Genomic DNA, 13,281 nt, shown 5'->3' on the forward strand with positions numbered 1-13,281 from the left:
ACCCGTCCTGGGATGCTCACGCGGTCCCCGTGGAGCGAAGCCCCGAGCCCTCGCGCTGCCGCCGGGGCCCACGAATCTCCAGCGGAGCCCGGATCCGGGGCCTCCCAGCCCGCTCAGTGCGGGGACAGGCCGGGCCTCCCTGCTGGGGGGGGGGGGGCACAACCCTCCCTGGCGCCACTCGCCCCGTCCCTGTTTCTGAACCACTGGGTGCTCAGGGAGCACGTGGGGGGCTGTGGGGCGAGGGGCTGGGCCAGGCCCGGGGGGACAGTGGCCTCGGGGCGCAGGCCCGTCACCGAGTCCCCAGCAGTCCCCACCGTCGCGTGTGTCCCCACCTCCACCGCCGGCCGCGCGGGCCTCGACTCCCCCCCCCCCCCCAGCCCCGGCAGGTGCCGCGCGGGCCTCGACTTCCCCCCGAGCCCCAGCAGGTGCCCCGGGCTGGGCGGGCCTCGACTTCCCCCCCCCCCCCCCCCCCCCCCCCCGAGCCCTAGCAGGTGCCCCGGGCTGGGCGGGCCTCGACTCCCCCCGAGCCCTAGCAGGTGCCGCGCGGGCCTCGACTTCCCCCCGAGCCCCAGCAGGTGCCCCGGGCTGGGCGGGCCTCGACTTCCCCCCCCCCCCCGCCCCCCGAGCCCTAGCAGGTGCCCCGGGCTGGGCGGGCCTCGATCCCCCCGAGCCCCAGCAGGTGCCCCGGGCTGGGCGGGCCTCGACTTCCCCCCCACCCCGCCCCCGAGCCCTAGCAGGTGCCCCGGGCTGGGCGGGCCTCGACTTCCCCCCCCCCCCGCCCCCCGAGCCCTAGCAGGTGCCCCGGGCTGGGCGGGCCTCGATCCCCCCGAGCCCCAGCAGGTGCCCCGGGCTGGGCGGGCCTCGACTTCCCCCACACCCCGCCCCCGAGCCCTAGCAGGTGCCCCGGGCTGGGCGGGCCTCGACTCCCCCCGAGCCCCAGCAGGTGCCCCGGGCTGGGCGGGCCTCGACTTTCCCCCGAGCCCCGGCAGGTGCCCCGTCCCCGCGGGCCTCGCCCCCCCCCCAGCCCCGCAGTCCCCGTCCCCGCGGGCCTCGCCACCCCCCCCAGCCCCGCAGTCCCCGGCCCCCCGGGCCTCCCCTCCCCGGCGCGGCCCCGCCCTCCCCTCGCGGCCCGGCGGAGCCCGGTGATTGGCGGCCGCCCGCGCCGCGCCGCTGCCATTGGCTGCCCGCGCCTCTTTGTTCCCGGGCCCCGCGGCGGAAGTTGGACGGCGGGGGCGGGCGGCGGCGCTGGAGTCCTCGCGGGTCCTCCCGGCTGCTGCGGGTCCCCGCGTCCTCCCGCTCCTCCCCGCTCCTCCCCGCGGTCCTCCCCGGGCCTCCCCGGTCCCCGCGGCGCAGCGGACGGCGGCCGAGCTCGGGCGCGAGGTCCGGGCCCGCGGACATGGAGCTGGAGGCCAAAGTGAAGAAGGTAGGCGGGGGGGGGGGGGGGGGGGCACCTGGCGGGCGGGCACCTGGCGGGGGGGGGGCACCTGCCGGGGAGGGGGGGCACCTGGCGGGCGGGCACCTGGCGGGCGGGGCTCGGGCCGCGGCCCCGACGGTTGGGTGCGGGGCCCGCGAGCGGCGGGGAGGGCGGGTCGGGCACCGGGCGCGCCCCGCAGCCTCCGGAGCCTCCCCCCGCCCCGCGCCTCTCTCGGGCCCTCTCGCTGCGCTTCCCCCGCACCCGCCGCCCGACCGCCTGACGAGTGACTGTGCGCCCCCTTTTCTTTCCCTTTTCTCCCTGGGTCCCCGTGCACCGCCCCCTCGTCGTGCCTCCTCGCTCCTGGAGTTGGGCGGCGGGTCCGCAGGCGACTGTCACCGTGACCCCGGTCACCCCACTCCGGGACCCGCAGCCCTCCCTGGGCTCCTGTAGTCCTCCCTGAGCCCCCGCAGCCCTCCCTGAGCCCCCATAGTCCTCCCTGAGCTCCCCGCAGCCCTCCCCGAGCCCCCATAGTCCTACCTGAGCCCCCATAGTCCTCCCTGAGCCCCCGCAGCCCTCCCTGAGCTGCTCCTACCTGAGCTCCCATAGTCCTACCTGAGCCCCCGCAGCCCTCCCTGAGCCCCCATAGTCCTCCCTGAGCCCCCGCAGCCCTCCCTGAGCCCCCGCAGCCCTCCCTGAGCCCCCATAGTCCTACCTGAGCCCCCGCAGCCCTCCCTGAGCCCCCGCAGCCCTCCCTGAGCCCCCATAGTCCTACCTGAGCTCCCTGCAGCCCTCCCTGAGCTCCCGCAGCCCTCCCTGAGCTCCCGCAGCCCTCCCTGGGCTCCCTATGGTCCTCCCTGAGCTCCCCGCAGCCCTCCCTGAGCTCCCCGCAGTCCTACCTGAGCTCCCGCAGCCCTCCCCGAGCCCCCACCAGCCCTCCCCGAGCCCCCGCAGCCCTCCCCGAGCTCCCATAGTCCTACCTGAGCCCCCGCAGCCCTCCCTGGGCTCCCCATGGTCCTCCCTGAGCTCCCGCAGCCCTCCCTGAGCTCCCATAGTCCTACCTGAGCTCCCTGCAGCCCTCCCTGAGCTCCCGCAGCCCTCCCTGAGCTCCCGCAGCCCTCCCTGGGCTCCCCATAGTCCTACCTGAGCTCCCCGCAGCCCTCCCTGAGCCCCCATAGTCCTACCTGAGCCCCCGCAGCCCTCCCTGAGCCCCCGCAGCCCTCCCTGAGCTCCCATAGTCCTACCTGAGCCCCCGCAGCCCTCCCTGAGCTCCCGCAGCCCTCCCTGAGCTCCCATAGTCCTACCTGAGCTCCCGCAGCCCTCCCTGAGCCCCCGCAGCCCTCCCCGAGCCCCCACCAGCCCTCCCCGAGCTCCCATAGTCCTACCTGAGCCCCCGCAGCCCTCCCCGAGCCCCCACCAGCCCTCCCCGAGCCCCCACCAGCCCTCCCCGCGCCCCCACCAGCCCTCCCCGAGCCCCCGCAGCCCTCCCTGAGCTCCCATAGTCCTACCTGAGCCCCCGCAGCCCTCCCTGAGCCCCCGCAGCCCTCCCTGAGCTGCTCCTACCTGAGCTGCTCCCTGCCCTGGGGCACCCGCACGTGGGCGCCTGACTGTGACCCCGCAGGAACGCTGATGTCACATTCCAGCATGACCTTCCCTGGGAAAGGTCTCATTCCAGGGAATCGTGCCTGGGTACCTTGCGGTGACTTTAAGCTCGCTGTCCCTTATCAAATAGGGAGAGGGAGTTTTGCAGAGAGAAAGGAGGGGGAGGAAATCGAACCTTAGTTTTCTTCCCTGGCCCACGAGGGTTGCCAGAATTGCCTTTATTTCATCTTCTAGAGACGAAGTTCTCGACTTAAGCATTGATTCTGTTTCATGCCCCAGAACTGCACTTTTGAAAATTTAGGCAAATGCAAAACTCTTAGGTTGGGAAGCTGTTGAAACGTAAAATCTTGGCAGTAGAAAAACCGTTTATCACGTAAGGCCACACCTGCCACTTACAGGGAATCTAAGAAGAGGAAAACATAATGTAAGAGTAGTGTGATTGCATTCTCCTCTCTTCCCTTTTGGTTTCCTGTCCTCTTAAATGACACAGTACTTTTTGTTGCCCTTGCCTGGCACTAGGACAGCTTTTTGTTTGCTGCTTAGTTAGCCTTCCATTCATGCACACTGCTCCTTTTCTCAAGTGGGTAAGAGCTACCTAATACCTAAAATTTGAGGAGTCTTCCCTGTGCCTATACATATTGATGCAAACACCACTTTTTAAGAGTCAGCTTCCTTTTGGAGAGGAAGGGATGGATAGGTGAAGCACAGAGGATGTTTTTTTTAGGGCAGTGAAACTATTCTGTATGCCGACTACCATGGTACGTACCTGTCGGTACAGAACGGTAAAAATGCATAGAATGAACGACACCAAGAATGAGCCGAAAGTAAACTCTGGACTTTGGGGGAATAAGGACGTGTCAGTGTAGGTTCATCAGTTGTAACAAAGGTACCACTTTGGTGTGGGATATTGATACTATGGGGAGATATGTGGGGGCCCCCTGGGGGGTGGGGGGCGGGGACTTATATGGGAACTCCATACCTTGTGCTCCAATGTTCCTATGAACAGAAAACCACTCTGGAAAAGGAAATGTACTTACAAGGGGGAAAAATCAGCATTTAAAAGTGATTTTTGAAATTATTGGAGATAAAGAAGAAGTAATTCTGAGGGAGAAAGTCCAAAGTTAGGAATGAATGCCCTTACAAGGGAAAAATTCAGACATTATTCATAAACAATTTCCTTAGCTTTAAAATGTGGATTATGATTTTTAAAGTTGCCCTTAATGTATGGTATAATTCTTTCATCTCCCCTTTAGGGTAAAAGGCTGTCTTTTCCATCCAAGAATCTTATCCTTTTCTCTGATTCTCCTCCTCTCCTTCCTCTACCGCAGAGAAAAAAAGGATTTTGTACATTTAAAGATCTTACAATTCCATGAGAGTAACAAATTCTTGTTTCACTACCTTGTCATTCATCACTGCTGATTAATCACTGCTGATTCTCAGGGCAGAGTCCTCAACCAGGAAATTGGAAACTACTAAAAAGACCTTCAGAATGTCCAATTTGACTGCCAGCCATAACCCTCTCTGTGCCTTTGTTAGGACCCTTGACAGACTTGAGGTTCTGTGGGTTTGACAAAAAACCTCCCAGGACAAAAAGTTTGGAGATTCCAGGAATACATTTTATAGTTTCGCCATAATCACAAAAAGAAACTTCATTCCTTTTGGAAATTGTTTTCTAACACACCGGAAGAAGGAAACATCACAAGGTGTTATCTCTGGTCTGCTAGCAGAGCCTTCTCACCTTATTTTGGAAGCTAGTTTGCAAGTCTTCCTTTTTTCTGGTTTGGGTATACAAGTAAAGTAATACCTTTCAAAAAGCCAGGTTGGAAGTTGGAACAAAGACACAGCCATTTAAATAAAACTGTTCTGATGTCTGTTTTAAGTTACGTGGCAATTTTTTCTAAAGCCCTTAGACTCTTGATTTCATGAGGAGTTTTCCCCAGACAGATGAAAAATGTAACCTTTTTTTCCCCATTAACATTCGGTGTAAAAAGAATTAAAGAGGACTGTTTTTATTCCACAGCAACTTAGGCAGATGATACTGTTATAGGATTCTTGGTTTACAAAAGGAGAACTTGGTGTCCACATCATTTGCACAGATTTGGAGTAATTACCAGTTAAAACCCATCATCACAAAGACAAGGGATTTTTATAGTTAGATTTTGCTAGATTTTGTTTTGTTTGAAGCAAGCGAGCTGTTGCTAGGATGTGAAGCTAGTTTGGTTATACAGAGTTTTGTTTTAATAATATTTTAGAGTGGAATTTGACTTTTATGTCTGTGCCCTGTCTTCTGAGTTATTTGTCTAGATCTCTTCCTTATGTTTTACGTCTCTTCATTATAATTGACTTTGTGTAATAGAGCCTATGTCTGCTTGGAAAAAAACAATGGCCTCTGAGAAGCAGAAACAGAGTCTCGTTTTGTGGTGAATGGTAAATCATGGCCCACAGCCAGCTGTTTTCCTCTTTTCCTTTCTATGTTACTCTCCCATGAGAATCACTTTTTTCCCTTTAAAAACATACCAGAGAGAAAGAGAAGTCCAATAATTTCCCGTATGCTGGCTGGAATTGCTGCAGGGCGTTTAATTTTACACCTTATTCATTTTTCGACTCCTTTCTAACCTTTGTCTTTTGATCCTTCCTACTAAGGCCTTACGTATTTTTCCTGGGACTCTCTTCTTTGTTTCTTTAATTTTATTTTAAAAAAGGTGAGATGCACTTGAACAACTACAGGTCACTAAAAACCCTCTTTCTCAGCATCCAAACTTGTTTTAAAAGCTTCTGTCATTAGCCAGAGAAACAGTGAAACCACGTGATTGCAGTTGGCAAGAGTGCTGAACCACAAAGATTATTTCCATTAGGAATCAGAATGAGACTTTTCTCTTAGGTGGCCCTTGATTGAAGCAGAAAAGGCAAGTAAGTGGTGACCTGGATGTTCAAATCTACAGCTGGATTCTCGGCGTGAAGCCATTCTTGCAGCGAGAACCATTGGCAAGGCTGGGGGTAATGGGAGGGCAAAGTACTGCCAGGGCTCTGCCTTAGAAGCACTTGCTCTGTCTCTCAGAACAAGTACAGAAGAAAGTGGAGTGGTCCTCAGCTGGGCTTTTATCTCTTCTAACCCATGGGGTGATTCATTACATTAATTGGATATGAAAAGTCACTTTCTCTACTTGCCCTGAATATTGGTTTGAATAGAGCTGTAGTAGGTTTTCTATTGATTTTGTTCCTTTATGCTCTCCCATGAAGGAGAGTTGGGGATTTATATCTCTGCTGGCTGTTACCGTGTACCATCACCTCACCCCTGGACTTTGGGTTCTCATCTACAGTACTAGATATTACTCACCCTTCAAGACACTCCCCTCCTCCCCACCATGCACTGTCCTCCAGGAAATCCTTCTTCTTGTTCCTAGCTAGATCCAAAACCTCTGTCTTCTGAATTCTTAAAGTGTGTGTTACCTGTGACTCTTAGGACATTCATTCCTTTCTCCCTCTAGAGTATGATTTTCTTCTTTCCTAGATTGTAAGCTTCTTGAGCAGTGATTTCCTATCATTATTATACTTGATTTACCATTCACCACCATATTATACTTGTATCATATTTATACTTGTATAGTTTTGTTTGCTGTTCAAAGTTTTGTTTGCTGTTCAAAGCAATCTTATGAAGTAGACCTTAGCCTCATTTTAAAGACAAGGAAGCAGGCTTAGATGGGTTCTGGCAGTTTCAGATTAACCTATGATCTTGAACCATAGTCTTCCTCTTATACCCTTATATTATACCTTATACCTCTTATACCCTATATTGCTAAATATATGTTGAATGAATTACTCTAATATAAAGAGAGAAACAACCTAAAGTGCATTTCAACATTTTTGTTTTAAGGAATTATTTGGAGGAAGTGGTTTCTATTCCAATACAATTACCACCCTATTGGTTTTCTGTGTTTTATTTATACTCTATCCATGTTGTCTATTTGTCCTTCAATGTAAGTTGCCATAGACCTTCTTTGGATAGAGACAAAGTCTAAATGTATTGTGAAAAGGCACTTCTCAGAGACTTTTATAGACTTTCTTTTATAAAGAAATTTTATAAGCTCCAGTAATATTCTGGAACATGTCTTCTAGGATTCCAACAACTTTCCAACTTTTGTTGGGAGCAGTGGTAATGCTGCCTCCTAGCTACTTAATATAGTCCTTGAACAACAGGGGCCCTGCATTTAGTTCTCGGCTTTGGGATATCAGTGACATCCGGAACTGTATAGAGACACTCATGGGTTGGGCTGTAGAAGAGTCCGTCTACCTGCTGAATCCCAGAGCTGATTGAAAGCCTTACACATAGCATGATAAGCTAACCCTTCCCTTCCCCCAGTAAGCAAAGTGCTCAGAGTTCCACTAGAACAGCAGACCGGATAGATGAGAATAGAGGTTTAGAAAGGAAATTAATCAGTGCTGGGAGAACTGTTTTGTTGTTGTTGTTGTTGTTGTCATTATTGTTTTAAATTTCCCATTCTTGATACAAGAAGATCTATTAAGAAGCAGTGGGAATCACCAAAATGATCATCTATTTCACGAGGCTCTCCCCACGCTCCAGGATTAATTAGATCAGCGTTGGGAGCATGAAATTGCCTTGGTGGAGCGTCACAGAGCGACAAGGCTTCCTCTGAGAGCCCTACTTAGAAAGAGAACGATGAATTGGCAAAAGAGGACGACTTCCTATATTCTTTGTTCTGGGAACTATAAGTAGGAATACAGTTTGGCCCCATTCTAATTTGAATATAAAGTTTTGATAGAACATATTACCACAGTGTGTTCAGAAAATAGAAAAGGTCAGTAAGCACCTAGAATATGTAAAGACCTGTAGTATATGGAAAGTTCTGTAGTCTGTCAGCTTTCTCACTTCTGTTTATCAGTATGAAGATGAAAACATCACTCTGAGCTGAGTTAGTAGATCTTGGTCCACTCTAGCTTTTGTGATGTTGGCCACTTTGGTTCTCAGTTTCCATATCTATACAAATCAATGGGGGAACCAACTGATTTCTGAGATTTTTTTTCAAACCCTGTGGTTCCTTTTGACTTTGATAAATATTATTAGTAGTCTGTCAAGCATAATAATGTTCCACAGTGCTTCAAAATCACACAGGCCACAAATATGTAATTATGTATGATTTTAGCAAAATAGTATAGTGTATAATGTTATGCAGTTCTGTGAATTCCATGAGGAAACCTATAAATTAAACAAGTTTTAAATAAATCTTAGCTATTTTCAACTTGCTTTTGCTTAATTTACCTTTATAAGATTTGTAAAGTATTTGAAGACATTAAATTTAATTATTTAAATGTGTAGTATGAAGTTTCAAATGCATAATAAACTGCTCCATTAGCATAGGTCAAATAATCCTAGGTGTGATATATCACTCACCTTGGTATTTAACTACAGGAAAATGAAAAAATAATGGAGTTTTTATTGTCTTTAAAACTTCTCTCTCCCAAAATAAGATGATTTATTTAGAAATTATGAGTGCTTCATGTGCCTAACGCTGGTCTAGACTCTGTGGGTATAGTATGACCAGAAAAGGTAAGGTACCTTGTGTCGTAGAATTAACACTCTTAAAAGGAGTGATAGAGCAGAAAAGTAAATGTCAAAATAAGTTACCAAAAGCACAAGTGGGATTAAACCCATTAATATATAATTTAACATAGAACGGCTTTCAGGTCAGAAATACACTAGATTTCTGATAGTGAAGGGGCAATTTTAGCATAATTCATGGTGTTGGTTCCTGGTTTTGCAAACTCTGTAATTAGGAATTCTTAATTATTTATCATCAAATGGAAAAGGCATGAGAAAGTTTTTTTGTATTAGAATGTGAAAAAGCTCATACATGGATAAGGTTGTAATTAGTTACCATTTTAAGCCTGTAAAGTTACACAAACTTCAGTCTTCCTCCTGGTTACAAATGCCCTACAAGGGTCATTCCTGGGTTGTGTTTTCCGTTTGCAAGCAGTACTAGTCTTTGTTTGATAACTACTGCCATGAAACTATGATTTTTTTTAAATCTCTTTAGATCATTAATATACACTACCTACAGAAAATTATTTTGCTCTTTACAAGGTGATGAGATTCAGGGAACATTCATAAATTATGAATTATGAATTCAGCTTTTTCAAGGAGAGGAAAACAGACTAACCAAATTGAAAACAGGTTTCAAACCTCATGGATTTTTAAGATTTTATGGAAAAATAATTTGATAACTGATGAGTTCACCCCTGCTCTTTGAGTAAATGTCCATATGTGAAAATTTGCCTTAAGCATTGTTATTAGAGGATTAAATGTAGAGGTCATGCTTTTCAGCTATCCAGCTCCAGTCTTTCAATTTCCTATAAAAGAGCTCCAGTCATACTTGGAATTGTTTCACCTGTTGTTGTTGTTGTTTTTTTTTTTTTTTCCTAAGTATCCAATCTACTCAACTCCCTACTTAAGTAATAAGAAATTAGGGAGATAAGAGTTTGTATGACTATAGTTTTCTAATGCAAGTTCATGCTGGGCCCCTAAAATGACTTCTTAGTTGCTTTTCTCTTTCTTCCTTCTCAGTCAACCACTATAGTTACTACTCATTGCCTCTGACAAAAATATTAGGAAAGAACAGAAGGTGATAGAATAAAGAACCACAAGAAACTCATGAGTTATATTTTGACTCCTAAAAAGGAGGAGAAGAGCATAGTTTAAGATTATCACTTTGTCTAGTCCGTAGGTATTCTGCTAAGGATGCAGGGCTTACTGGGTTTGAGCAAAGCTTGAAGGGGAAGCCCTATGTGAAGGCAGGCATTGAAGACTGCTGCGATCTCATCTCATCTCATGAGACATGACAGCGAGTCTGTTGTTAACAAATATATTTAATCTCTGCAATGCTGGATCATCCTCAAGTCAGAAATGATTCAGCCTGTTTTTATTATTGTGACATTCTGACCACTATGGAAAACTATAAAAGAGGCCCAAAGCCGAACACAAATGCCTTGGTGCTGAGTCCATTAATAAGTCTGTAACCACAGGGAACTTGCCCTTGCTTTGTTTGAAGATTAAGTGATGTCATGTTTCATCGCAAAATGATCATGAATAAGTCAGGTGAAATTTTTTGCTCCTTGAGTAGAACATCTGAAAGTCTTGATAGAGTGAGTCACAAAGTAAAAGTAAAGAATATGTTTTCCTTTATGAGGAACTAACCTACGATAAAAATATTGGGGATTAAACAAAACAAAGTTACCCTCTGTTTTGCACAGAGAATATTAAGAGGGCAATTTATTGATTTTAAAGATTTTATTTATTCGTGAGAGACACAGAGAGAGGGGCAGAGACGCAGGCAGAGGGAGAAGCAGGCTCCCTGCGGGGAGCCCGATGTGGGACTCGAACCCTGGACCCAGGATCACAACCTGAGCCAAAGGCCGACTCTCAACTGCTGAGCCACCCAGGTGTCCCTAAAAGGGCAATTTAAATGTAAGATCACAAAAACTCCATTTCTATCAATATCACCTGTTGAGCTTGTAGCCCCCAAACACTGATGTCAGCTTTGGTCAATAAAAGAAGGGCAGCCCGGGTAGCTCAGTGGTTTAGTGGCACCTTCAGCCCAGGGCCTGATCCTGGAGACCTGGGATCGAGTCCCACGTTGGGCTCCCTACATGGAGCCTGCTTCTCCCTCTGCCTGTGTCTTTGCCTCTCTCTCTCATGAATAAATAATAAATAAATAAAAGCAGGCAGGCAAACTGAACAGATGTATGTTAACTGCATGCTGGATAGAAGTAAGTGCTGTGACACAGGGTTGCTCAACACACCTGTGGGAAGGAACCACTTTTTTTTTAAACTCTGAATCTGTCATGGCCAATATTAAAAAATAAATAAATAAAAATGAATTACTGACAGAAAACAAATACAAGGCCAATTAAAAAAGCTTTTAACTGCATCGACCAGAAAATTACCATCAAATCGCTAATATTTCCTCCTAGCTTACTCTCATTTTCTTTACATGTCTCATCAGAGACTGATAACCAGTGTGCAGATTGCCACAGTTTTGAGTAGCGCTGCAAGCATGGGATACAGAAAGCTATTATGAAGCAAAAGTAATGCACTTGGGTGGATTTGGGAGTATTTTATGGCGGAAACAACATTTAAACCAACTCCTATAGGATAAATAGGGTTTCATTAGGCAAAGAAGGCACTGCAGGAAGAGTAAGTTGCATGAACCAAGGAAAAGTCTATGAATAAGGAAAAGTCAACGAAACCTTTGGTATTCACACCATTAACATTTTCAGTTTGACTCTTCTAAAATGAAGCCAGGGTATGTGAGCTGCAGTGATTTCTAATTTTCCTTGGTTACAGGTTGGAAGTGAGGAAGTGTGTCATTGAGCTGGTTCAGGAGCCTGCTGCTAAGGATCTATTTCTATACCCTAACCCTGATTCCATTTGCCCCCCTCCCCAGTTTATCATCTCTTGAAGTAGAGGAAGGAATTTCAAACTGGGGTCTAGTTTGTGTAGGCTGGGTTTGGCTCCAAGGTGTGGGTTGGGACCACTATGACTCCATACAGCTTCCATCCTCCTTACACGATTGTCTACCTTGCCCACCTGTAGGAACACATTTTAAGCCTCTGCTCCTGCTACAGCAGTCACGTGTCCCAACTCAAAGGGAGGAGAAGTCCAGTCTAGTGCCTGGGAGACTATGGCGAGGGTGTGAATGGCTAATACCGCTCCCGACAACGAAGACGTGGGGTCATTACTTCAATCTAGTGCACTTGCCAAAGTTAGGACTGTCGGATTTTGTGGGCTGACGTTCACTTTCCTGAAGATCTCTCATGTACCAGAGTCTATTCTGAGGAGATACTCTATACAGAATCACAGACTGCTCATATTTCAAAGGCTCTTTTGAGAAATTATAAAGGAAAATTAGCCTTGCAGCATCCCTTACTTGATTTTTAGAGGATCCTCTTCTCATTCTAGTCATTCTTCTGTTAGCTTTTAAACTCAGATCTCTCCAAATTCACTCCACCTAAGTCATGTCACCTCCATGTGAAGACACCTAGAACTCCTTTTCTTCTGGCAAATGGCAGTTGCCAGAGATTTCTAAGAGGCGTTACAAACTCTGACCTTTGACTATTGTGTCAAATTGAAAATAGGTTTCACAAACATTCAGAAGTGTGTTAGACTGTGCCAGTGGTAGCAGAACAGAAAATTAATCCAAGAGAAATTGGCAGAAAATAAAAGAAAGATAAAGAGAGGCAAGACAGATTTTGATGACTTAATATCCATATTGCTTTTTTTTTTAAAGATTTTATTTATTCATGACAGACACACAGAGAGAGAGGCAGAGACATAGGCAGAGGGAGAAGCAGGCTCCATGCAGGGAGCCTGATGTGGGACTCGATCCCAGGACTCCAGGATCACGTCCTGGGCCGAAGGCAGGTGCTAAACCACTGAGCCACCCAGGGATCCCTTCATATTGCTTTTAAGGTGTCACAGGTAAAAACAATAGAGTTGTCATTTGTTGGCACTTTCTCGTGGCCCAGATGAGGTCAAGGCAGAGAACAGGATCTTCCTGTGTCCCACTGTTACCCACGCTGCTGGAGCACAGTTAGGGACTAAAGAGGGAACAGAACAGACTTGATGGCTCCAGACGTAGGTCTGAATCCTGGTTTGATATTCCCCTAGAAGTTTGGACAAGTTTCTTAGCTTCGGGGAACTTATCTATAAAACATAGATAATACTTCCTTATTGGGTTACCATGTAATTAAATAAAGCAATGCATGCAAACACTTAGAGCAGAGTTAGCAAGTGCTGCATCCGTGTTGATTATTAATGCTGTTAATGTTCCCTGATCAGTTTTGTGTGGCTAACTAGACTTTGGCATCAATAAGTAAATGTTTGGAGAAACTGAATTACAGCAGTTCTCAGCTCTAGAATCCTGGGTTCAGTTCTTCACCCCGACACTTAAAAGCTGTGTGAATTTGGCCAAGTAACAACACTGTAAACTTGAGATCTTGATGAGAAAATGGGTTACAACTCTCTATCTCACGGGGTGTTAAGGATGGTTGAGGTGAACATTTTAAAGCACAAAGTATGGTACCTGTCCATAGACAATAAAGAGATGTATCGGGATCGTTATCAAGAAATCCAGCCTAGAAAGAAGAAAATTCTGCATAGATCTTCAAACCCTTTAACAGGCACCCGAATATATCATCAAGAATTTTATGGCAGCATGCTTTCAGGATATTATTCATACTTGATACTTTCTTGG

At 48.0% G+C, this 13,281-nt stretch overlaps 1 protein-coding gene across 1 annotated transcript in view; it reads left to right on the forward strand.

Moving 5' to 3' along the window:
* Positions 1-1,201: 1,201 nt before the first annotated feature.
* Positions 1,202-13,281, forward strand: part of TES (testin LIM domain protein) — a 47,592-nt gene continuing 35,512 nt past the window's right edge. Inside the window, exon 1 of the mRNA XM_041727701.1 lies at positions 1,202-1,423. Within this exon, the coding sequence (XP_041583635.1) occupies positions 1,397-1,423 (27 nt within the window). The 5' untranslated portion in view covers positions 1,202-1,396. The remainder of the gene's footprint in view (positions 1,424-13,281) is intronic.

Source organism: Vulpes lagopus, chromosome 13 (genome assembly GCF_018345385.1).
Source record: "Vulpes lagopus strain Blue_001 chromosome 13, ASM1834538v1, whole genome shotgun sequence".
NCBI lineage: Eukaryota > Metazoa > Chordata > Mammalia > Carnivora > Canidae > Vulpes > Vulpes lagopus.